The sequence below is a fragment of the Drosophila guanche genome, unplaced genomic scaffold (assembly GCF_900245975.1).
Source record: "Drosophila guanche unplaced genomic scaffold, DGUA_6, whole genome shotgun sequence".
In the NCBI taxonomy this organism is placed as follows: domain Eukaryota; kingdom Metazoa; phylum Arthropoda; class Insecta; order Diptera; family Drosophilidae; genus Drosophila; species Drosophila guanche.
Window position 1 is genome coordinate 2,818,155 of NW_022995751.1, and position 26,266 is coordinate 2,844,420.

General features: G+C 46.0%; 1 protein-coding gene across 2 annotated transcripts; it reads right to left on the reverse strand.

The window, feature by feature from the left end:
- Nucleotides 1–9,517: 9,517 nt before the first annotated feature.
- LOC117586973 (homeobox protein araucan) lies at nt 9,518–22,573 on the reverse strand. 2 transcript variants are annotated; one of them, XM_034277351.1, is made up of 6 exons: nt 21,991–22,573; nt 17,461–17,991; nt 14,850–14,965; nt 11,265–11,596; nt 10,729–11,185; nt 9,518–10,668 (listed from the first exon to the last, which is right to left on the reverse strand). In XM_034277351.1, exons 1-6 carry the CDS (start codon nt 22,039–22,041, stop codon nt 9,861–9,863), a joined length of 2,295 nt encoding a protein of 764 aa, XP_034133242.1. In that variant the 5' UTR covers nt 22,042–22,573; the 3' UTR covers nt 9,518–9,860. The 2 variants fall into 2 exon arrangements, with proteins under 2 accessions (XP_034133242.1, XP_034133241.1); XM_034277350.1 differs by having other exon boundaries at nt 9,518–10,245; nt 10,702–11,185; nt 21,991–22,572.
- Between the last annotated feature and the right edge of the window lie 3,693 nt (nt 22,574–26,266).

A 26,266-nucleotide genomic window follows, 5' to 3' on the forward strand; every position in this document is an offset into this window, starting at 1 on the left:
CCCCGACCTGGAGGCGACCCTTTCCTCTGAATTCTTTGCGCGTGCGTTCCCCTTTGGCGGCATTTTGACATCCCGCAGTCACGATTGATTGTCGCACCAATTGACGTGATTTCTGTTTTCCAATTGGTTTTCGGAACTCACGTATCGACAGATACTCCGCTCACTTTTCACTACTTCTGGTATCTAGTTATTATCGGTGTCGGCGGGACTCACACTCGCACGCGTGATGGCTCTGGGGTCTGGTCTGGTCTGGTCTGGGGGGATTTGGGCATGACAATTAGAAGTATAGTAGATGCTTTGTATGGACAGCTGCCGTTGGCATGCGTCACGAATCTGCCCCTTAGCGCATGTGGCATGTCGGTATGTGTCAACTGGATTGGGGCTTCAAGCGTGAGCATAGAGCAGCGATCGTTCAGCAACACTTTTGCAGTGATTTTAGGCCAAAAACTCCACAATTTTGACACTAACGAAACAAAAAGGCATTTTAGAAACCATATTCTGAAAGGTTCTCCGGCGAATAAACAATCCACAACATTGAATAGCTATGTAGCCGCCAGATTGTGGATCAATTATTGGGTATTTTCGTAGCTTCAATCTATTTAGGTCTGCCCTACGATCCACATAAGGATACGCCACACACAGCTAAAAGAATGAAGACAGATTAGAGCCAAATATGCGGGAATACCAAAGTCATTCTTGAGCATTCAACAAACGTGAATGGTGAAAAGTCTCTGTTTAAAAGTATTAACTTTTACGAATACTTGTGAGCTCATTAACATTCAAATAACAACAGAACAAATTGCAAATTTCTACTTAAAGTACAGTATCCTGCCTGCTGCAGTGTCCTGCCTCCTCCTGCCTGCTGCAGCATCCTTTCTCCTGCAATTGACTGCCTCTGCGCTGCATCCCTTGTTGTATTTGTGCTTTGGCCTGCACACAGAAACTTTTTATTAGCTCCTTCATGGCAGAATGTTTTGGAAACTTTTGTCTCTCCTGAGACAAGAGATGTGTTCTGCAGTTTAACATTTTACCTGCACATCAGACAATTACAATTTAGTTCAAGGGTTTAAGCTCTACCCTAAAAATAGTGATGCTTAAAACTAGCAAACAAATGCACAAAAAAGTTTAAATAAATACATTTTCTTGTTTAGAGGAGGAACAACCAAGCCCCAAAGTTACTTTTAGCATTTGTTTTTTTTTTGTCTATTTTATTCTGCATTAATAGCTGAAAACCTCCGCATCCAAATGCTCGTAAAATTAGGCACTGCAAAAAGCAAACAAATCATTCCTTCATCTGGCACTGCTTTGCCCGTCTACTAATTAACATTTTCCTGTGCCACACAATCCCCGCAGACTGCAGACTTGAACGAATGCAAATACATTTGTTTCGTGGAGGGACGTACGGAATACGTTAATTTATATGACAGCTTCCTTAGAGCATTTAACACTTTTATTTGTCCAACTGGCGCAGAAGGAACTACATTTGTATGCGACTATAAATGGTGCGGTGTGCGACGGAGAATTACATGCCCCATTGTGGCAAGGGACAGGGACTGTTATGATAGCACAATTATAAATAATGTCTACTTATCCCTGAGGAGGGAACTGTGTGTGTACCACCGATTGGGTGCCATGTTGCTGCGCCCTCCGCAGCTCGAAAAAAAAGTGCGAGATTCATGTTTGCCACCCAAAGAGAAACAGCATTTGCGAATTTCGAAATTAAATTCCGTGTCATTCCGTGTAAATCATTTACCAAATTGCGCGCAACGTCGCGCCTCTAGTGGGGCAGCACGGTGTGGTAATTTATCAAAAATAAATCATTTTGACGAGTGGCAGCAGGGACGAGTTAAGGCCAAACACAGCAAGTGCAACTGCGAATTGTCAGGGACACACACCAAAAGCCCAACCCCGGACCCCCGCACAAAGTACCTGTCGGCAGTGCTGGCAGTGCTGCAGTCCTCGGTAATATATGGCAGATTAGTTTGCGAATCGCACAGTGCGTCACTGAAATATGTGTACGTACGCACCTTGACAGGCACTTGAATAGTGTTCATCGCTGCCGCCGGCGCGCTCTCTTTTTGCCTATTTGAGCGTTGTACTGTAATTAGTGCCTCATCTCGTGTACTGCATTTTGCGGAACATCTCGGAACATCGGAACATCTCCCCTGGGACATGTCAACGTGCGTTGTGCACCAAGTTTTTATTTGCACTCCATGCGGGGAAAAGTTTAGATCGCCCTCTTCTGCCCAGGAATGTTTGGCATCCTTCATTTAATTGTGAAATATTTATTCTAATTGCGAGAAATTCATCATAAAAGAACCATTAATAGATGTTGGGTTATGCTCCTAGGAGATTCGTTTCAGAATGTTTAAGGGGTAGTATTCTAAAAACACTATTCGGAAATTAACTCGAATCGATTAAAACAAATTGAGACAATGCTCTCGCGGGGCTCTCGGTGCTGGGCCTGCTGTCTGGCATTTGCTTTGCTCCGTAAACTAATTGCCGGCAAGTGTAAATGTTTCGGCTTCAAGTAAAAAATTGTCTTCCGCTGGCGACAACAGTCACATGTCGGCGCATTTTAAAAGCAATCATCAATTATTCAGGCCCCCGAGTTTCGGTGAAAAACATCTCTGCCCGAAAGATAATACATGAAGCCACTCACGAGCCATTTCCTAAGAGTTTAATGATCTATTTAGTCTACTAAGCGGTGCAAATAGGACTCGCAGGTTTCAATTAAAGGTTTTAAAATGTTAAAGAAAGTGCGTGGAATGCTCCCAAATTCAATTCCAATCCATTTAGATGTCAGATGACCAATTCACCCAGTATCCAATGTACGAACTTGCATTCTGTAAATAAAATTATACGCAGCTACGTAAATTCAATAAATAATTATGTGAGACCCGCACGTACATTCCCGTGTGGTGCCGGTGCTGGCCACAAGAGTGGATCCATGAGTACATCTGGCAATACAGAAAATTGATTGGGGAATGGAAATGGAAATGGGATGGCGCATATTTCGGTCTGCAGTTAATGTACTACCTATTTGGAGGGAAAACTGCAATGGCAGGAGTGCAGAAAAGGCAGGAGCAACGGGGCGAATGTGCATTTAATAAATGCGCATCGCCATCGGGGATGTCTCCTCCGTACTCAGAGTCGGAGTCGGAGTCAGAGTCAGAGTCGGACATCGGAGTTCCAATTTGCAGCACAATGCAAATTGCATTGTAGTCGAGTTATTGTATAATTGGTGCAATGTTGTCTGGACAGGGGAACGGTCAGCCAGCCAGCCAGCCAGCCCGTGTCCAGTCCGTGCAGGACCACAGCCAGAGTCAGAGCCAGGACTGACTCCGGGTAGCATTGTCCTGTGCAATGGCGCTTGTGTTCGTGTCAATAAATTAAAATGAGAATTGATTCGCTTACGCCCGATTTAAGCAACAACTGGCTTTATTATAGGGCAGATATGCATATACCCAGAGCCGTGTAAACAGACGGGATAGGGATACAGATACAATGCTGACCAGGGGGGATTGGGGACTGGGGACTGTGGACTGTGGACTGGGCACTGACCAACCCACGACTGGACTTTTGGGGTGCAGCCGCGTGTGCACACATTTCGAAACTATTAACAAACAAATTAAATGTTGGACCCGCACTTTAAAAACCGATTTCAGAACGCATTACAAGAAAATTCCATTAAACAATGCTCCGTTCCGTACCGCTCCGATAGTAGTATGTGACCCAAGCACGGAGCTGGCTGGACTACCCAGACTTGGACTCGGACTGGCCAGACACTCTGTCTCCTTAGTGTGTACATTTGTTGGCTGGTTGGTTGCTTGGTTCGTTGGCAACCATCGACCACATTAAGATAAGAGAAATCGTCTAACAAAACGCATAATCTAAAGGGGCCTGAAAATCGGTAACACAATTTAAATTTATTTCAAACACTACACGGGGAATGTATAAATACAAATCATGGATGACCAGAACACACTCGGAACAAGATAAGCGAAATAGAATCGAATTCAATCGAAGCTTGGGGCTGCGACATGTCTGCGGGTTCGAGTTGTCGGCTCTCTTGTGGGGCAGGGACTGTGGCAGGGGCAAGACGTCGGCGGCGACAAACCTGCAGATAGTAAATGTCAGCTGAATAATAAAATTAGCTGTTTTAATGACAATGAAATTGGCTGAGTGCTGTGTCCCCAGGAACTATGTTGAGGCCCAGACTTTGGGCCGCCAGTCAGCCAGCCGGTCAGTCCCTGGGATGGACCCGTTGAAATATTGGCGGCAAAAGGAAATCGATTGGTATACCAATCAAACGGCATCGTAAATATTATCGTGGCCATCTGCAGTGAGCGAGAGAGAGAGAGCCTTGCAGCATCCAGAACCAGAAAAAAAGAGCCCATTCCGCTGTACCATAAATTTCTACACGTGACATTTCTTTGTCATGTTAATTAGACCGCCAAGTAGATGCTGAAACCCGATAGGGCATCTTAAATACCTGCTCTAAGAATCAGACAGACAGGCTCATAAAATGCATGCCCCAAAGGCGATTCCCGGAAAAAGCGACCTTTCTTCCGATACTAGCAGAACCGCAGACGATGTGGCGACATTTTTGTGTGTGTTGTGTGCGTGGAGAAAAACTTTCTCATTAAGTTGTGAGAAATTCTGGATATTGCATATAAATTGGGCTGACCAAAATCCCGCATAATTAAATAGATTTCACATTGCTTGTGTTTCCGGCCTGAAGAATCCAATTCAAAGTTGCTGTAAACCATCAAAAGTATTACCGAACTTTCAACCTGATAAATGCACTCTCCAATGAATCTCAGCTCTCGGCTCCCAGCTATTTGTGTTACACACTCAAGGTGCGTGTGACGATCAATGACACATCCCGAAGATCACACACAGCAAACAGTCGCAGGGCCTAATGTGTGGCCTAATGGTCATAATTATTTTAGCTTGTCTTATCGACAACAGTTGTCTAAATATACATTTGTTACTCGCCTCGGAGTGGAGTCACTCCGACGTCGCTTCGACGTCGCTTGGTGTACCCGCTGCCTGTGTCAAGTATAATCTGTTGCTGTGACAAAGGTGGTCATTGGTCCCCCATATTGTAGGCGTTTTTAGTTGTTTTTTTTTTATATTTAATTCTTCATTTCTCTAAATGGCTGCGACACACGCACCGACCGAGGCACGGTCATGATTGATCGCAAGCAATACACGTCCATTAAATATGACTTTAAGCCGCGGCGTGTGGATTGTAATAGATGATGATGAAATGTCCATGGTTGGTCTGTAATTAATTATACAACGGGAAAACAGTGACAAATCGTATATAAACGAACTGTATATAGACACGGAAATGTGGGTCTCTGGCTCATACTTTTTCATACTGCAGATTCGTATGTTTTTGTTGCACGATCATAAGCCTATTCTAAGTTAATAAAAAGTGAATTTATAAACCAATATTCCTCCAGCAAAATCTTATATTTATATTCACTTTATCCATCAGTAGCCAGCTTTTCATTATTATTATTAATAAGTACAATAACAAAGGACTAAATCCAAGGACTTAAAGGGAAGAAATTAATTGTGTTTAGAAGTGTTCGTTGCATTTTCGGGGTGGACACACTGCTGGAAGGGATGTATATATGTGTTCATTGAATCGAGTCTATAACTCAAGTACAAGCGCTTCATTGTCGAGTGAAGCATTAGGGAAATTAGCATACGCCATCACGTATACGCCCCCATGTGCGCCCCAGTCCTTGGCAGCCTTCGTTTTGCATGGCAGCAGCAGCAGCAGCAGCCGGAATAGACACTCTACACACTCATGTCACGATGCAATTTCAGGATATTAATTGTTATAGTTGCGAGATGTGTCTGCTCGAATTGTTCCTGGGGCGGCCTTTGTGCGTTGCAGCCAACGAGTTTCTAATCTTGTTGAAAACAAACCAAACCAAACCAAACCCATCGTCTTGCATTGGCCCTGCCATCTACCATACACCGACTCTGTCAAGGGCAGAGCCTGCTCTCTGGCTGGCTGGCTGGCTGGCTGGCCTGGCATCTCGGCTACACTGACACAGGGATTTCCGTACATGACAAGCGGCAGCTATAATTTATAGAAGCTGCGTAAGTAAGCTGCGTGGTTAAGGATGCCGCTACACACACACACACACACACACACACACACACACACACACACACACACACACACACACAGGAAAAGGGCTAGGCTTGGGGGAGGGCTGTGGCAAAGGCATGTTTTCCTTCGTTGCAGCCCCAAACCCATAGTTACAGACAAGGAACCGGATTCTTCTCCGTCGTAGAGCCAGCGTCTGCTATGATGCTGTATATTTGTTCTCGTCTTGTTTCACTTAAATGACACTTTGCATTCTTGTAGAGTCTTGAAACAGAGTCTCTCCCCTGCCCGTACAACCGAAAATGCCATCAAACGCCCTTTTTCCACTGCAGCAACGGCAACACTCGTGGGAGTAAGCGGGATACGGGGAAGGACTTCTATTCCGGCACAAATGCTGGGGACTTATGCAAACGAATCTTTGGAATTTTCCCTTAATTATTTTGTGCAAATTTGTGTGTCTTTGGTATTTTATAATTGAGTGTGAATATTTTTCGATTGATTTGAAAATTTGTGAAAATTTAATAAAATATTCTATCCAAAGGCAACGGGCTCTGACTGGCTGCTAATTGGCCAAACAGACCCAAGGACTCAAGAACAAACGTTTGGCCCTTTAACACATGCATTTTACATGTTTTCTTTTGGAATATACGTTGCAGCCACAGAATATGGGAAAACTCATTGAAAATATGCAGCATAAAGTAGGTAAAAGCAGAAGGCAGCTGGGGGAAACCATAAAGTATTTGAATCTAAAAGAAGACAACATTCAAATATATCTATCTATCCATAAGACAACTCGTGAGCTTGTAGCGGATGCGAATTGTGATGTGTCACGATGATTGAATGCCCAAAAGATGGGCCTTCACTGACCAGAGAGATTTCTCGTCTGAGATGACGATCCTAAACATAAAGAAGGCAACTAATCACAATAGTACCTACTACTGCGACTGTCAATAATAAATTACCTTGATTTTCACATGGTGTTGAAGGATTGCCCACACACGAAAGGCACTAGGGACAGGGGGAACCTGGGTAACCTGGGGACCAGGGATCGAGAGAGAGAGGGAGCGAGCCGACTCGCTCGTCGTACTGGGGCATAAACGGGTTATATCTGTGTGGCTGGAAAGTAAATGCGACAAGTTTCCAAATGGGTAACAATTTTCAAAGTGATTAATTCGCCTGCTGGCTGCCATCGAGCATTTGGCCATAGGATTGATTTATGGCCGCAAGACGTTAAGTGGATGCAAGATAAGTTAACTGTCGTATACTCGTATATATATATGTGTATATCCTCGCCGCTGGTGACCGATCCGAAACAATACCGAGAATGTTGACCAAATGGAGAAACGGTTGCGACAGCAGCAGCCACAGTCGGAGCACCACTGCGCTGGGGCAGATCCCATGGTTTATGACCCATAAATGAGATCGCTTCACAAGAGCGAAGGACCTCTGCCCGGCCGGCCACTCGACGTGCCATGAGATGAGATGAGATGAGATGCCATGAGATACGATTAATTTACCCGGCTTACTGATTGGCCCCATACTCGCATGTAATGGCTACATTTTATGCCCACTGCGGTCGGTCGCTCGGTCATTTAGGTATTGTAAAACATCTCGTAAACCATATAAGGCAAAGGCACTTGGCCTCTGCTTCTACTATGGGAACTTAAACTGAAACGAAACGGAACTAATGCCCCCGCTGATGGGGCATAGAACTACAGAAAACCGTTTAAGAAATTAGTTACTAAATATGTAGATGGGCCAGGCCATAAGCACCACTGACAGATGACTACAAGAGCGCCACTCTGCATGGCGTCCTCCTTCCCATGTCTACCTGTCTATACAAACTCGGGGATATACTCGAGGTAATCTGTGTGTGTACATAGGTAAACTGTGTCAAGCCAAGAGAGTAAAATTAATCACTTGCACTTACAAATACGAGCAGTGTCAGTGGCTCATCGAAGCTTACGGGACGGGTAAGGCCTGGGCCGGGCCTTCGCTGGCTGTCAATTTCAATTGAATTGGCAATTTGTTGCATAATCGAGCCACTGCTTAATGTTAATTTATCAATCGCCGATAGTCGTTACAAATTGTTGTCACCATAAACGCCAACTTGGAAGTACCTAAACAAACAAACGAAGAAACATACACAAACATACATAAAAGTATGTACAAATATGTACACCAAATGATGCCAAGTGTAGTCTGTTTAGCAGCGTAAACTCGATCAAAACTTGGTCACAGTCGAATATGGCAGACATGTCCCATTGGAACGGCTCAAACTTGTGGGTGGTTTGTTATAGTTTAGTCATCGGAAGTGACAAGATAAGATGGCAACCCAAATCGGAAGTGCCTAGACCAGCATTAGGGTTCGAAATTCTATCTAAAACTCTCCACCTCTCCATGTAAAACATATGCGTAAAGTCCGAATAATTTCTACATTCTATCGGGGCACAAAAAACCCAACAATTACATGTGCCACACAGCCATGTGTCACCGCCAGATTTCGACCGTTGCGCAACTAAAAATAAAATGTAAGACATTTGTGCGTGTGTGTTCTTCGCGTCTAGACCGAAATTAATTAATGAGTATAACAATATTACATGTTTATTGTGCTTTGGCAAAACAAAAACTGTCAATTTGATTGTCAATATCGGAATGTAAAATGCTAAAGCGTCGCAACGCTTCGCCTCGCTTTTGAGACAACCTGTCGTATGGTATGTTCAATTGGAAATTGCATAAATTATGGCACACTGCAATGCATTAGAGGCGGTAAAGCAATTAGCCAAAGTTTCAGGCAAAAAGTGCCTGTTGACGTTTACATTAAAAAACATAAAAAATAATCAATAACTATTTAGCGTAATGTTTTTACTCGCCTCTATCATGTTAGACCAGGTGTGGCTGAATTTTGTTGAATGTTTTATAAGTTGTACAAGTGGCATCCATTAGCTGAAGCAGTGGCAGGGGTTTTAATGTCATTCATTTTTAATAATTATTGCCGGTACTTGTGGCACTCGTGCTACTCAGAGCAGCTTCAAGTTCTGTGTGATTTTTATGCAGAAAAATAAATACAAATATTTCTTCCCCATTGAAAATCATCAATTATGTCCCAAATGATCCTTTCTTTTTCGGTTCTAGTGATTGTTTCTAATATTTACCTTACTTCCCAAGCAATCCCCCCCATCCATAAAAGACGCATATTCAAATATTTTTCATGATTATAAAGAATTTTTATTAAACGATTTAAAATTATTTAGATTATATGGTGTTCATATAGACGAAGGTGTTTTTGTTTTGTTTAGTGTTGAAGTCTGTTAGACAATGAAAAATGTATCACAGTTTTTGTATAATCTTATTGTTCTAATTTAGTAATTTATATATTTATTTGTTTTGTTTTCTTTTTACTTAGCTTAAATTGCAGTTTTGAAGAGAAACATTTGATCCGAATACTCTAGATACGCATTAAGAGTTAATTCATTTATAACTTTAATGAAACTTGAAGTTATTTTTTACGATAAATACAAACTAATGTGATATATAGATATTTTTTTTTAATATTAATATTAAATATTACACACAATTCATTATATTTTTTGCACGAACCCGTCGGCCAGTTGTATATTAAATCTGACTGGAGCACCCCTCTGGTAGCATGAGTGGAATCTCCTCAGACAGTTAGTCAAATAGTTCATAGATTTACCGTTGTAGTAGGTGTTTAGTGGTTGCTTTAGTGGTTGGTATACTTCTTGAAGAGCAACGGCTTGAACATGGCCGCCTCTTGGCGTTGCAGCTGCGGCGAGGATGAGCTGCTGCTGCTGCTCCCGCTGCTGTACTCATCTCTGGGGGAGTACTCACCGAGACGTGCCGAGAAATTCATCGGATAGTTGGAGCCAAAATTGAAGGCATGGTTACCGTTATTACTGTTGTTACCGTTATTACTGTTGTTGCTGCTACTGCGACAAGTAGCGGTCATAGGGGCTTGAGAAGCGGTAGGAAGGAGACTCAAAGCTCCGCTCAACACTTTCATATTCGGCGGAGTTTGGGGTGGAGTATCGGGTTGGGCTTCGAGAAACCCCATCGCCCGCGGATTCACTATTGACTGAGATTGCAGCGAGTGCAGCTGCTGCTGCGGATGCTGCTGTCCCCCCTGGCGATGGGCCGTGAACTGCAGCGGCTGCTGCTGTTGGGTTGGAGCTGATGCTCCCGCCTGAGGCAGGATGCCCATAGCTCCGTTCGAACTTCCCGTAGTATGGATGGTAGGCGTATGTGTGCCGCTGGAACTGTGTGTGCTGCTGCTCCGCTGCTGGCTGGGCTGCTGCTGCTGCTGCTGCTGTTGCTGCTGCGTATTGCTGTTGTACGGTGGGGCACTGTTCGTAGTATGGAGCTGTTGCGTCGTAGCCCCTAGAAAACCCCCGTAGGCCGTGGTATGCGGCCGTAAGTAGGGTGCTCCGTTGAACAGATGATGATGATGAGTGTTCCCCATCGGCAGTGTCTGTTGCTCTTGCGGCTGATGTGCACGCGGCGCTTGTCCCGGACTCCCCACCATTCCCATGTTCTCCTGCTGCTGCTGCTGCTGCTGCTGCTGCTGCACCTGCGGATGCAACTGCTGATGCATATGCTGCTGCTGCTGCTGCTGCTGCTGCTGCTGTTGCGGCATCCCCTGTGGCAGCACCTGACCTCCCATATATGCCGGCGGTGGGGTCTTGCAGCCAACTGTGTCGGCCAAACTCCAAATTTTGGGCTTGGTGGCTGGAATCGGCACGCCACAGTCCCGGCCTAATTGGTTTTTTGGATCACTGTGTTCCGTCTGCTTGTTGGCCACGTCTCCGCCGTGGAAGGCTGTGCCCAGCATGCCCTGCTGTGGCTGATAGTAGGCAGGATGCTGATGATGGTACGGATGGTAGCCAGCCGGATGGCCACCACCAGAACCACCAGCACCACCATGGTAGCCCGGACCAGCCGAGGGATAGCCAAAGCCAGCGCGTAGGATGTTCGCCTGGCCAATGCACTTTTGATCCTCATCGATGGCATCCTCCTCCTCTTTGGTCACATCTGTGGCGACAGAGAACAAAAACAGAATTTCCCACTGTGAAGTTTTGGCAACTAAAATTAGAGTTAAAATGTGATTTACCTTTGGCCAAACTTGCACTTTGGGATCCCTTGATGGGCTCCAGATCCTCCTTGTCCTTCTCATCGTCCGACACCATGGCATCGTCATCATCATCGGTGCGATTCTTCGGCTCCCACGTCATTTTGTTCTCCTTCTTCAAGCGCCGTCGGGCATTGGCGAACCACGTGGACACCTGCGTCAGCGTCATCTTGGTGATAATGGCCAGCATAATCTTCTCTCCCTTCGTCGGATAAGGGTTCTTCTTGTGCTCATTCAGCCAGGCCTTCAACGTGGCCGTGGACTCGCGGGTGGCATTTTTGCGACGAGCTGCCAGATCATAGCTCGCCCCATAGCTGCAATGAACAGAGGAAAAAATGCAAAAATGCTTTAAGTCTTGTGTCTGTAATTTGTTGTACAAAGAGGGGCGTTGCCTGCTCCTGCTGCAGTCAGTTTGCCTCTAATTGCAATGTGCCCTGCAAATCGGGGGCAGCCGAGGCAGCAGCAGCAGCAGCAGAACGACAGCAAAACATGGAGATTCATTAAAAATGCGGAAAATTCAAATTGATGTTTTTCGCTGTGCGCTCCCCTTTAACCCCTCTATCCTTCGTATCCCGGATGGATCCCTTCAGTGTAGTACAACGTCAAAGTATTGTAAAACACAGTTGTGAAACAGGCAAAACGGCCACACAAAAAGGAGCAAAAGCAAAGCAACAGCAAACCAAAAGCAAAAGCAAAGCAAAAGCATCTCCAGCAATAACGAGGACGAGCATATGGTAAGTGGGTGCAACTGAGGGGGAGGTGCCTGCTGCTGCTGCTGTACTGCACTTATCGCGTTTTTTATCCCATCCGAGGATGAGGCAGCATCTGCCTGTGCCACTGCCGCGAACCTCCTCCTTCCATCTCCACTTTGCTTTGCAATAATGGTCTATGCCCTGTCGGACGCTCTCTCGCTCTTCTCTCAGCCTTTTTGGGGTGTGGCGGTGCCAGCCTGTGCCTGCCCCAAGCATTTCCTAGCTAAATTAAACCCCAGACCCAGTCAGTGCGTACTCCGTTGCACATCCGCAGCCTGCCGCACTCACCCCTGTCCTCGTCCTCCCGTTGGGCATTTCACTTTCGGGTCTTTCCCCGTTTTTCCGTTCGTTTTTTTTTTCCAGACTCCCACAATAATCGTTCCTTTCTTTTTCGTTTTTTGTTCACTTTATTCTATTTTGTTCTTTTTGTTGTTGTTGTTGTTGTTGTGTTTTTTATTCGTTTTTCATGGCATTTTATGGTGCCACAATCAACAGTTTGTGCGGTGAATTTTACAACAAGATAAAGAACGACAACGAAGCTTGGCCCGCTGCCCGTTGGATGTAGATTCGTTCCGAGGACTGTCTGTCCTCTCAGTCTGTGTCCCTGCTCATTGCTATTCCGTTTGCTTTTTGCTTATATTTTTTGCTGCTCAAATCAGCCCTGACTATGGGGTGTGGGTGTCAGTGGATGTTGTCCTTTTATCTAAGAAGATACTTTAAAATCCCAGTAATGCTTTGGAGGAAACATTAACACAGGGAAACGGGTAGAAGCACAACTACTAGTACATGTACTAGTATAAGTACTAGTACCCGAGCTGGTAGTGTATTATTATCGCTCTGGTCTTTGGCTTTCTCTCTCTCTCTCTCTCTGCCACTGAATTGATACGCTTAGTGGGCTTTTTTGTTCTCTGATGTTTTACAACCTTACAAACATCAATTTGTTAGTAATTGGCACGCATCCTATTTTCCGTTGTGGCCATATATAATTATACATCATACATATGTACATACATCTGTTGTACTTTTTGGCATAACTCGCAAAACAAACCAAAAAGTGTTCGTTGCGCACAGGGGGCTGAAATTGGCCGGGGCCGGGGCTGCTGCTAGCGGGCCCAGCCATAATCTTGTTAACAAATCACATTCTTGTTCACACACAAATACAAATACAAATACAAATACAAATACAAGCCCAGACCACCGTTTGCACAGAGACCAAGTTAGAGACGGATGGATGCCATGTTCATGCCGCTGATGCCGGTCGAGGCTTTTAAGCCACAAAACACTGAGGTTGGACCGGACCGCTTATTAGTTTTAGACCCCGCTTACACACATTTACATTTCAGCTTTTATATGAACACATGCAATTTGGTCGACCGGAGGCCCACCAATTACTGTTGTTGCTACTGCTAGTCGCTGCTTGTTGTTGTTGCTATTATCTGGGAGCTGCAATTTACAGGCCCGAACACACATTTTAAACAAATAATGCCCGCACGCCAAAACACACACAAACACTCACACAGAGAGAGAATGACATTGGCTCCAGTTGAGCGCCGTGCTCAGACATGGGCATGCCTGTCAGTCGGTAATTACTGACTGTCACTTGTACCCAGCCCCAGTCTGTCCGTCAGTCCGTTAGTCTGCCTGAATTGCTACCTTTTTGAATTGCGCACCCCCCCGCTGCCAATCTGTGGCGATGAGCTACAAAATACAAAGCGCAATCAGTCCCCTCTTAAATGTTTGTCAACCTACCATATACTCTACCTATAACACTCGGGCACATAATGTTAAGTATGTATCTGTACTCGGTACATATGTACATATGTACAGCTACATCTACATCTACATATACTGGCCCCCAATATGGCGGCCAACATGGCGTTCATTTGCTGCTGCTGCTGCCGGCTCACACCTCGATCTCCTGCAGTCCGCGCTTACAACTCACTCACTCACTCGCTCGGCTCGGCTCATTCATTCACTCGGCTGCAGTCTGCCACTGCCACTGCCACACTGCCACCCGTTCCAGGTTCCCGGCAGCAAGCTCGATTTCATGGGCTTTCCGCACGCAAGCCAAGCCATGAGGCTGGTCGTCCAACGGGAAGCCGCAGCCGTTGCATGCCACTGCCACTGCCACTGCCACTCGGACTCTGACTCCGTCTGTCCCCATGTCCATAGTCGTATCAATTCTGCTACGCGTATGCGTATGCACCCACGTGTGTGTGTATGTCTTACAGATGCAGATACATATGTACATATTTACGTACATATTTACGTACATATTCTATATATAAATCCAGAACCGCCTGCAAGTGTATGCGTGTCGCTCTGTCGTGCAATTAACTGCTGTGTTTTTTTTCCAGCAGCAGCAATCATAAATAAATAATTTCGCGCATTCAAATTTTATTATCGCCTCTCCCTGGGGAGGAGAGTCTCCTCGCGATGCCATTGCCATTACCCATCCACAGCAACAGCAACAGCCGCATTTACCCATCCACCAAAGGCAATTAAACTCAAATCAATTTCAAGTACTCGCAAATATATTTTGTAATTAATTATGGACGCGCGATTGCATTTGATACGCAGCACAGCCCCCAGTCCCACCTCCCTTCAATTCGATTTGGACTCAAAGGCTTTCAATTTCTATTTGTTGGCGGGGTAATTAATTCTTATTGAAGACCTCAATGACTGGATGAGATGCCCTTAATTGTTTGGCAGAAAGTTAACAAATTTTTGGGTGGAAATGAAGTCACATAAATTAACGAGAAATAACTTTAAATCTTCAACTGAATGATGGTAAATGTTGTATAATAATTCTTACCCGTATGCTGACATTGGATCGTAGGAATAGTATCCCGTTGTGGGCTGCAGTCCTGCCGATGTCCAGGCGCCCATCTCCGCACCAGAGCCCGTCTCCTTCAGTCCATACGGATTGCTCTGCAATGATTTGAGAATATTTTGTGAGCAACCTTGAGTCGTCTTTTATGGCGTTGAGATCTGTACGCCGCCACAGCATCAAAGATTCAAACCCAAAATGAGTATTTTCCCACAGTTTTCGAAGTTGACAATTTTGTTAACATGGAATTTATAATTTGCCAACATATTTTTTGCAATGAAACAAGCAAATGGCGCAAACTGGTCATATTTTATAGCCAGATATAGATACACAAAAAACAAATAACAAATACATATTTTAAGGCTGCCAGCAACTTTCCTAAACAACAACAACAACAACAGCAACAACAAAATCAAACATTATCTAAGCCAAAGCGCCGATTATTGTTTTGTTATTATTATTATATGGGGAATGAAGGCTTCCATGTTCGATGTTCAAAGTTTGAATTCGAATTTTAATTTTTTTTGAGCTTAGTAGTGGTCGGCTGGGGTCCGTCTGTGTGTCCGCTGGCTGTGGCGTGCTGCGATTTATGCCCTCGGAAAATGACAGCCGGATTTATGAGCGACAACTATTGGCCAGATCGGCGGCGGTTGGGCGAGTGGAGTCGAGTCGAGCGCCCAATCTGGTTGGCCCTGCTCCGCTGTCGCGACCCGAGCTCTTTTGTGAGCTCTTGATTTATGAAAGGGTATTAACATTTTTAATTGCTTAACATCATGTATGCCGTTGTTTATTAATTTTTAACTCTCTACCGCTCTGCTCTTTGCTGCTCTCTACCGATGAATCGCCAATACAGATCCCGATGCCGATGCCGATGCCGATGCCGAGTGACAAATATATTTATCAAGCTGTCATTTTGGCCATAGATCGGCGGGACAGGTACGCGGGTAACGTGTCAGACTATCGCCAGCGCCCATCTACATGGTCTACGCACTAGTCGAAGGACAGTCCAATCTGTTAGTCAGTCAGGTGCAGCTGGGAGAGTGTGTGTGGAGATCTTCAGATCGAGCATTAGCACCTCGAAGGGTGGAAAGCGAGTGGCAGGGGGGCAGCAGAGTGGGCGGGCAACAAAATTGAGCAATGACATCTTATCGCGGCAATGGGGAGCGAACCCCAGTGATATTTTCTTAATTAAAAGTATGCGCTTCGTGACGGGCCGATAAAGAAGACACTCGGCCAGGTAGCACACAGAGCCGAAGCCACAGCCACAGCCACAGCCACAGGCAATGCTTATGTCTCTCTGTGCCACACTGCCACACGGTTATGCGGCATGCAGGGTAGAGGGAACTCGGAATGAATTTCCTGTTGTTGTAAATAACAATTTAACATGACACTTTGGTGGCTGCCGCCGCAGTGTGTCCGCCCCATTTGCCGCTTCTCTCTGCTTCTCCTGGGGGCAGGCAGCCAGCCAGGCAGGCAGGCAGGCAGGCATCATCGCCGTTACATCACTCTTTCTTGCCTTGCCTCTTTGATGTGGCACCACAGCGAGCCGCCAAAGTTGATTAGACGCTTTTTTACATATTAATTAGACGCGGCGGAGACTTTAACTAGTTTAATTTTTAAGTTTAGGGCAGTGCGATGCCCGTAAATATTTGTGACATACTGCGAGGGGCCAGCAAAGTCTGACACATTCTCAGCTAAAGTCAACAGAGAGGGAGAAAGATGATGTCCTGTTGCTATAAACACACACTCTACACACTCTCTTTTGTTGTGCTTTGGTGGCAGTCATTGAGTCTTTGGTTTTGGTTATTTGTCAAGGCTAAATACGTTCCACATTGTTGTTGTTGCAAGTACCAGAGTTACGTGTGTATTGTTGCAAATTTATGTATGTGTATGTGTATGTGTGTGTGTTTGTTGTGTTTGTGTTTGTGTTTGCGTTTCATTGAGCCAACTCGTGTTGCTTCTGAACCCGCTTCGAGTTTATTTTCTTCTCTTTTTTGTTGTCCGACTCGGGTACATTTCAGCGGTCTCTGGGAGCCTGCAAGCGGACTGGGGGCTGTGGACTGTGGACTAGGGAGCATAAGCTTGATTAGCCCACACATACGAGACACACACACATACACACACACACACTCATCTGGTAGTGTAATTGAGGCCATGGGGCAATATGTTTTGTTTCCAATGATTTTTGCCTTTCTTTATGCAACGTATCGAGTATCGTCAGGGGCAACAGCATTGCCCATGAATTAGGTAGATGGATAGAGAGAGATAGAGCCAAGAGGATAAGGGGGGAGCTGGAGTTCAAAAGGAAACTAAACCCTGAGCCTGGGCCTGTGCTGGGACCGGAGCTAAATGAGGTTTGACTGAGCTTCAGTCAGCCATAATGATAATTCGATTTACTCGACTGCATTGACAAGCCATCGTCGTCTTTGTTGTCGTTGTCTGTGTCTCTGTCGTTCGTCCCGTTCATCCCGTTCCCCTCTGTGTCCCCCTCCCTTCTGTGGACAAGCCACTGACTACACAATTAAAGTCATATGTTGAGATAATCCATTTAGCCCTGTGTTGGCCCTGTGTTGGCTCTTTTGGCTCTTTCACTTACCAGCGGTGAATAGAAGGCGGAGCTGTCCACTCCGATGCTCTGGTAGGGGTTCTGATCCGTCGATGGATAGGGCGTGCCGTAGACCCCAACACTGGCCGCCGGCAGGCGGGAGTAGCTGGAGAGGGCGAGACGTGCAGAATCGTACTGGCAGGAGCAGACGGTCTGCCCCGAGACGGGATCGGTCATTATGGGTCGACCGTTCTCGCAGCATGAGCTTCCCGTTGTGGGCGTCGTGCCCACACCATTGCCGTCCAGGGAGCCCCCGGTGGCCAGGTCAGCGGCTCCACCGCCACCGCCACCGCCAGCTGCCCCGCCAACCACCGATCCTGCGGCAGCATTTGAGTTCTGCGAAAGAGCATTGGGACTGAGGGCACCCGATGAGGCATCACCACTGCCCGTTGCCTGCTGATTCGTTTGGCAGTCCGCCGCACCTCCCGTTGGGCTCATCGTCGGTGCGTTTGTCATCACCAGCGATGCATCGTTCACATTCGGGGAAGTGTCCTCAGCGGCCTGTGCATTTGGCGGCAGTAGCTGCAAAAAGATTCACAAAAAGAAGACGAGAGATTGTAGGTTTGCCATTTGGCAAATTAAAATACACACAAATTCGGCTTAATTAGCTCGAGCATTTAGCTCGCTCTTATCTTAAATACTTATTATAAAAGAGCGCTGCAGAGTGCTGATAACTGATTGAACAGACTTGAGGGAATTGCCACTGGTTTACATAACTAATTCATGTTAATCAAGGGGCAACCACTTTAAAGTTTAAACCTTTATTTCGGAGCAGGCAAAGTCCATTGATGGGGAGACATTTGAAACACCTCGAGTGAGATATGAAAACACGTACAAAAAATATAATTCTTGACGCCGAGAATTGGCGCTGACAATTTATTGACGTTTATCTTGAAGACTCATTGGATGTGCAGCAGCATTTTCTTGGGCATTAGATGTCTCCCCATCTCTAGCTTTATCCCCCAACAGGATGTACATAGATTCAAACTAATTTTCTACAACATTAACTCGGACAGAAGCTTTTTTAACTGGTTTACTCGCTTACTGGGAAGTGCTTCATAAATATTGATGTCTGGAGATGGCCGATAGCCAGAGCTGAGGCTGTGCAATTTGAGTTTTAATTCGAAAAATCGACAGAGCATCCCCTCTGCTCTCTGCTTACAAGATGCCACGATAAGCGATGTAAGGGAATATGGTGTTAACACACAATCAGCGCCAGTAGTGGAGGAGAAGCACAGAAGCTACGTGAATCCATAATCCCGCGGCGATCAGGCGACCAACCGATCGACTGCTCATATTTCCTTAATCAATGGCTCTGCCCTGAGGCATGCATGGATGTAGCTTCTGCAATGGCGGCCACATCAATTATCCAGCAAATCGATTCCAAGTGCAGCCAGCAGAATCTTTGATTGAGACTCTTTTGAGTCTCCGTTGATGTCGTCCATCTTGGAGAGCTTCTCGCCTATGGCATGCGCCGCTCACTTGGCAATTAATATGCAAAATGCGCCAAGCCCAAGTCCAAGTCCCAGTCCATGGCCGGTTGTCGGGGAACGGCTGTATAAAATGCCAGAAATCAATGAGGGTGTGGCAGCCGACGCCTATAGGTCCGCTGGATGTCGGAGAGATGGAGCGACCGAGATGGAGCCGGAGATGGAGACGTCGCGTCGTCCCTACACCATCAGCAACATGCCGTCGAAGGCTTCTGAAAATTACCGCAGGCAATCTGAGAGACGACCGTCTGTCCGCTGCCTTAATTTCAAAGTATTTTGCTGCTGCGAAAGTATATCGCTGGACCTATAATTAAGTTGAATGCTTCGGCTGATGGACAGCTACAAATTGATCGAATGCCAACGGAATGGATGCGGTGCGGAGCGGAGTGGAGCGGCGCAACGCGGACCTGTATATCCCCAAAGGTCAGATGCGCCGTGCAACAATTTCTGCGTCAGTTACACAGCTTCTGTGGCACGTTCGACACAGGTCTGTGCAACATTTAGGGTTCTCCGCGAAACTCATAATTATTTCCAGTCATTAACATAATCTGACAATAGAGACGAGAGACTTCCCCCGAAATGTTTTTATATTTTATTATTTATAATTATTGGGCAGATCGTCTCGATCGATTCGAACCAACCCTCTAGGAGGTAGTAAGAACGTTTAAAAATTGCAGCCAAAAATAAGTTTAATTTGGCAGGCCCAGACCTCGATCAGACCACAAAAACATAAAGCAGCAGCAGAAAAAAAATTACATAAAAAAGAGAGAAACCTTTGGGAACATTTTTCAATAATTAATAAAGAAAATATTGAGTCATGCTGTTCGAGTAATAGAATTTCGAGGCCAAAATATCGTTGACTATATATAGGCGGGAGCTACGCAGCTAAGCAACATTATTAAAACCACAAAAAAATCTACGAAAAAAAAGCCAAGAGCCATTTATCAAATTTTGAGTGAAATGAATGATTCAGGTTTTTTTTTTTGTGCCGCGTGATTTTAATTAGTAAAAAGCAAATACATTGTACATTTCTGATTGTATGGGAAATGTTTTTTGGTGGAGCCAACGAACGAAGGAAGGCAAGAAGCCTTGAAGGAATCGCCGTTCCCATGGAGCAATGCCACTGCTCCACGCACTGCCTCCGATCCGCTCCGCTCCGCTCCGCTCCGAGTATAGTCCGGGCACAGGCAGAACTCTCACACAATATGAGAATTATGACAACTGATCTGATAGGCGACACCATATAGGGAGCTCTATGCGCCTGCCAGATTCCACTGCTCCTTGGCCAAATGCATTATTCATGAGAGAAGCATCCACAGGCACAGCCACAACCACATTAACGTCCCCAAGCTTGGAGTATGAGCAAAAGCCGAGGCTCGCTCGCTCTACCTGACCATTGGGAGGAAGCGCCAGCGAATCCAGCGCGGTACGACACTGGGCCACGGCCATGGCCATGTGAATCGCGGACTCTGGACAACCACAGTCGAAGTCGAAGTCGAAGTCGCAGTCGCAGTTGCAGACGCAGTTGCAAACGCAGACGACTGGCAGGCGACAGCGCACAGATAAGATCTCTCGCTCTCTCGCTGGCCATGTGTGCAGCAACCACTGCACATCGGAAATTTCTGTGAATCGCAAAACGCAGAGCGCAGAGGGCAGAGCGATCTAATCGCGACTTGTATCTCCGTTCCCTCCTCGGAGGTTGGCCAGGAACGCAGTGGAGCTCCACTTCTGGGTTCTGCTTCCACCTGAGCCTCCCTCCCCCGCCTCGGTAGATGACCAAGTTGATAGCGTAAGTCGGCAAGCGCCACATGGTGGGCACTGCCAAGAGAGCAGATCGCTAGATCTGCAGATCTGCAGTGGAAACGCAGTGCCAGCAGCAGTACCTGAACCTATTGCCATGTAAAGTAGATCAATCCACTCTCTCTCATTCCGACACGGAATCACTGGAGGACTGCAGCCTACAGTCATTCGTCTTTGGTTGTGGCTGGCTGCTGCTGCTGCTGCTGTGTCGTACGAGTAGGACCTCCAGTGGCCAGTGGATGAGATCAGGTCCTATCAGTGTTGTAGAATCTGAACTGCCGCTGCTGCACTCGGGAGCGGCATACACATACCGTGCACCGTGGAGCTTCTGGGTGCTGCTGCTGCCTCAGCCTCAACCTCTGCTTCAGCCTCAGCTTCTTCTTTCATTGATTCCCCCGTCACGTAGTCGGGCGCGCATGCTCTGGCGCATTCCCAAGGCCTGCCCTGAGCTGTCACTTTACGGTTATGAAGTTTATGATTTACGATCGCGGCAATTGAATTTTATTGACTTTTCAACAGTTTCACCTGAGTGTGTGCTGCGATCGGCACCTCCCATTACTTCCTCTCTGATTGCCTCTGTCAGTTGGCTTGTTGAGTTCTCCTTTTTTTCTCCATCTCCCTCTCTTGAGTGGAGTCTCCACTGCAGACATTTAATTGGACTCGTGTGGTCCAAAATGGAAAGCGAATGTGTGTGTGTGTCTGGAGGAGTCTCCCACCAAATGGAAACAGTGTTATTTTATTTTTTTTTTTTTTCTATTACTGATGGTGTAGTAAGCAATTATTGTATGTACATAAATGTACAAATATATGTGTATTTATGTATTAGCTTGTACTATTTAAATATGCTACTCTATTTATTTTCATTTAAGTTTTATTGCAGTTTTAAAGTTCACCAAGAAAAGCATGAAGTTTGTGTCCTTTCTTGTCAAGTTTCTTAAAAGTTTGTTATATATTTATCCTATTTATTATTTTTTCAGTAATCAATCCTGTATTAAACCATTTTTTATTATTTTCTTATACTTTCAGCAATCGTTTGGCTTGGGCTGAGAAACCCCAGATGGCATTACAGATAAATGTAAGTAAAATCAACTAAAAAATCCACTCTAGCTTATGCCCATCCACGACAAATTCAATAAAAATACTCTAAATACTCGAATCTGTGTGGTAAACCCCTTTCCAATTAGTTTTCAACACATCATAGAAATGAAATTAGAGTAAATTTTAGTTATACCTGAGCGCCCGACGGGAAGCCTCCGTATCCAAATTGTGTGTAGGCAGCCATTTCCACTGATTGACTTGCTCGTAGGTGTTGCAAAGTAATCTCTCTAGCTCCTTCTCTCTCTCTCTTAAAGTTGTATCTCTCAGGTGTGTGTTTGTGTGTGCTGCAGCATCAATCGTCCACTCCTGACACTGCAATGTGGCAGGAGACTGTCTCCTCACACAGTTCTCTGTTCTCCGTTTAGCGCCCGCACTGGCTCTGTTCACAGTCACAATCACCAAAACCCACCGACCGATTAGCCAGATTCGGCATTAGGATTACCGGAATGGAATCTTTATTGTGGCAACTAAACTCAAGGGTTCTTCGGGCCCACCAGGCAACACGGCGACGGCAACGGCTCTAACTCAGGCCTCTGTGACACGGCACACGAAACACAAACGAGGCAGACGACAAAACGGGAATATTACGACAGGCGACGGCACACTCCAGACTACAGATGTGTGCACCTCTTAGTACGTTCGAACACGAACTAACTGGTTGCGAGCGAGCAGACGACGAGGGCCGGCCAGGCAGCCTGCCAGCCAGCCAGCACGAATGCCGTTGCTGGGAGCCCGGCCAGAGCCGGGCCAGAGAGTCGAACTCGCAATCGCATTCCGTTGCAGGCCAGACGTGGCGTGAGAGTGGGACAACAGTATGCTCCCCCGGGCCCATACAATCCAACAAGAATGCGGCTGGAAAGTCTCCGTCTCCGTCTCCGTTTCGTGTCGCTGCTGTGGCAACGCCCTCGGAACAGTGCCACTGGTGGTGGTGGCAGCCGGCGGTGTCGTTCCAACGCATACATTGCACTGGAACACTCGCTCTCTCTCTCTGTGGGAGCGACAGGGGAAGTGATAGCGATACCGACTCGTATCCACGGTGGCTGGAAGTACACGCCAGAGTCCACCAATCAGAGCGCTCCGTTTTGGGCTGACAGTCGTGTGCTGTGCCTTCACGGGCCTTCCTTCAGGGCTCCATTCCTCATCGACAGGTGCGACAATCGCACCTCGTCCCGCACACTCCAACCAAACAAAAGAAAGCAAAAATGAAATGGAAAATCGACCATTAACTGTTCTTTTATTTTCACTCTTTCCAACAGCAGGGGTAGCACTCGGTGCCCGGTGCACACTTCACACACTCAACTCTTGTTTTCCGTGGGTCTTCGGCTGCTTCAGGCCATTCCAAGCGATACCCTTCCAATCCAATCCGCTTGGGTAACGCCCATTTGTTTTGTTTGGCTAGTCATTTGTTTGTTTACTTTTAAAACTCGAATGACTTCTCGTTCTGTCTCGCCTCTCCACTCCCCTCTGGATGGAACCGATCGTGTACCGAAATGCCCGCCAGTGTACATGTACTCCCCGATGCTTGTTCCCATTCACTATATGTGTGGAATGGAATGGAATGGTGGCGCAAAAGCCATGATATGATCATAAAACTCATTCGCACTTTGGCAGTATTCCAGTGGCCGTAATTATCACCGAATTGCGTGACTTTTTATGCACATTTTCACGTGTGTGTACATAAAAGATTTACAAATATCTGCATAATGATTATGCCCTTAAGAGTAAACAAGACAAGTTGGCCAAGCTTTGATTTAAGCAATTATTCATATGCCACATAGCGCCACAGATCTTTGTTAATTGTAATCTGTGGAACAGCACTTATATATTTTTAAGGGTTAGCGTGTTCCTCCTTTGGAACATTATCTGATGTAGGAATGTAAATTGTTAACTTAATTTATTCTTTGCTGCTGAAGGTTGCTCTTCTCACTTTGGAAATGCCTTTTTTAGCTCAATATTAACTTCTAACTGCCTCATTTCGCTATTCAAACCTTATGTATCTATTCAGGAGACAATTATAGGCACATATTTTAATATAAACATAAATATAGATATAGGATTACATAGGCGATCGTTGGCACCTCTTAGCTATATAGATTTTGGTTTCTATAAATTATTTTCTTTTCACTAATTTATTTGTGAAGTTAACATAATTCCTAATTTAATTTCTTTTCAGCTGAACTTATGAGACTTCATCCAAAGTCAATATGAGATTTTCTTTCTTTTCCTGTCTTTGGTTAGATTATTTTTGACTTTGCTAGTCACTAAAAACAAATATTCGAAATTTCAACTCTTTATGATCCTTTCAATAAATGACTTTGAGCAAGTCTCGCGAGCGAACTCAGAGCAAAAGCCAACAAAAAATATATAAAAAAATCTATTAAATATCCATGAGCTACCCAGCAGAAATATTTAAACAAATTGGCAGTTCCAAGGAGTAAACATTGATGGGAGTTCTATTAGTTTTCGTTTTTTACACAGGTAATCTAAAACTTTTGATGATCAAATTCATTCGTGGTTGAGAGTGCCACTGGCGGTAGTTTGTTTCCTAAAAAATGTCTAAAAGTTATGCCATTTATGGCAGTGCGTTGAGAGTATAGTTTAGCCACTGGCATTCGAATGCCGTTTTATGATCTATTTTTTACGATTCAGTGGCAGAATGAGGAACCGGGAACCGGGAACCAGCGGCCACTAATGGCGCCCCGCATGCCCATGGCACGCATTTCGGAAATGGTCCCGCTCCTGTGTGCTATCCTCTCCAGTGCTTTGCCCTGTCCAGTTCAATGTGAGATGAGATGTTGTGCCATGAGGTAAACCTCAAATGATTTTGCGGGTGTCGCGCGAGTCTCTACGTCCGCCCGTGTGTTGTTGTCAAGCTTGTTTGTTGTTGTGCTTTTTTTTGTGTATGTATTTTTTTTTTTTGCCTGGTTTTATGATAATGTAATAAAAGCAAATTAACCTATAAAACCCAAAAAGTGCGACTTACACGATGGAATTGCGCCATAAGGTCTGGGCGTGTCCCCACCTCACGGAGATATATGGATGCGGGATACGGGATACGGGATGTGGGATGTGTCCATGAATCTGTAAAACGGAAAGAGCGAAAAAGATCCACGTGGTTGGGTGTACCACCCACCAAGGCCTGGCTGGGGAAATAAGAGCCAGCGTGTTAGCTTAAAGCAACAAATGACCAAAAGCAGCTACGTTTCCCCTCGGTCCTCGGAATGGCCCATGTCGCTGGCTGGGGCAACGTGAATTAATTTCCAGAGGAAGGCAAAGCCAAAGCCAAAGCCAAAGGCAAAGCAAGTCATGCAGAGGGCAGAGAGCCCGGGACCAAGTGCCCCTCCGGGTGTTAAGTACAATATTTGCTGTGTTGCGCGTTTTACGAGTGGCGCTTTTGCAATCCACACAGGGCAGGGAAGGGCAGGGGGACGAACAGGCGGGACTGAGGCTGTGCCCGAACCAGAGAGAGAGCCAAATGCAATCAATCAATGGGTCAGCATGATGGTACACACCAGACGAGTGCCAACCACATGGGGCGTTTCCATTTGCGGCCGCCACATTGACCACCCTCTGTGTGGGTCTGGAAATGGGACGAGGAATGGGACTCTGACTGGGAATGGGAATGGGAATGGGTCGAGGATCGTACTGAGCTTGGGCATCCTTCAGCAAGAGCCTGCACTTCACTTACAAATCAGTTGCCGCCACTTAAAACCTATTTTGACAATTGAGCTGTCCGCCTGTCAGCCTGACAGCGCGCACTTTTCACGCCACCACTCGATAGTGCCTGTGCAGTGCTCAGATCTGCCATTCCGGATGGTGATGGTGATGGTGATGGTGGTGGTGGGGAGACAGCTTCATTGCCATTTTCCGCACCACACCGCATCGCCACGCACCCCATCCCAAGCCCATTAGCTGAGCGGCTGAGGGACGCAACGCAACGTGGAACGAAGCGCCGCGCCGCGCAGCGCGTTTTATGCTGTTTTAATTGCAACATCTGTCACTGCGGTTTATGCATATATCAATTTCAAAATAGCCAGAAAATGGCAACGGGCAATGATTCGAATCCGCAGCACAGACCCAGCCCAGCCCAGCCCAGCCCGGCCCTAGCATAAAACCCAAAGCCAAACCCGAGCCCGAGCCATGGAAAATAAAATATTTTCATATTTATTATTCACTTGCAACAACCCATACGGCAAAACTGTCACAACATTCGCTCCTGGCTGCTGTCGGACAGAAAGTTTCCCCGTTTCTCGTTCCGTTTCTCTACTTGTATGACGAGGGGTTGCCGATTGCCGATTGCCATTGCCGTTTGCCCCGGGCTCTGTATCCGTGTCCATGTCCGGGAGAAGGGTCAGGATACGCACAACACACACACAACCTTTCCCTTGTGTCATTGTTTTTGTTTTTCT

Coding starts and splice junctions, on each gene's coding strand:
- LOC117586973 (XM_034277351.1), bottom strand. CDS start 22,041: ATGGCTGCCTACACACAATTTGGATACGGAGGCTTCCCGTCGGGCGCT. Junction 14,966..17,460: donor CCGCCTTCTATTCACCGCTG/GTAAGTGAAAGA, acceptor AAATCATTGCAG/AGCAATCCGTATGGACTGAA. Junction 11,597..14,849: donor GATCCAATGTCAGCATACGG/GTAAGAATTATT, acceptor TGTTCATTGCAG/CTATGGGGCGAGCTATGATC.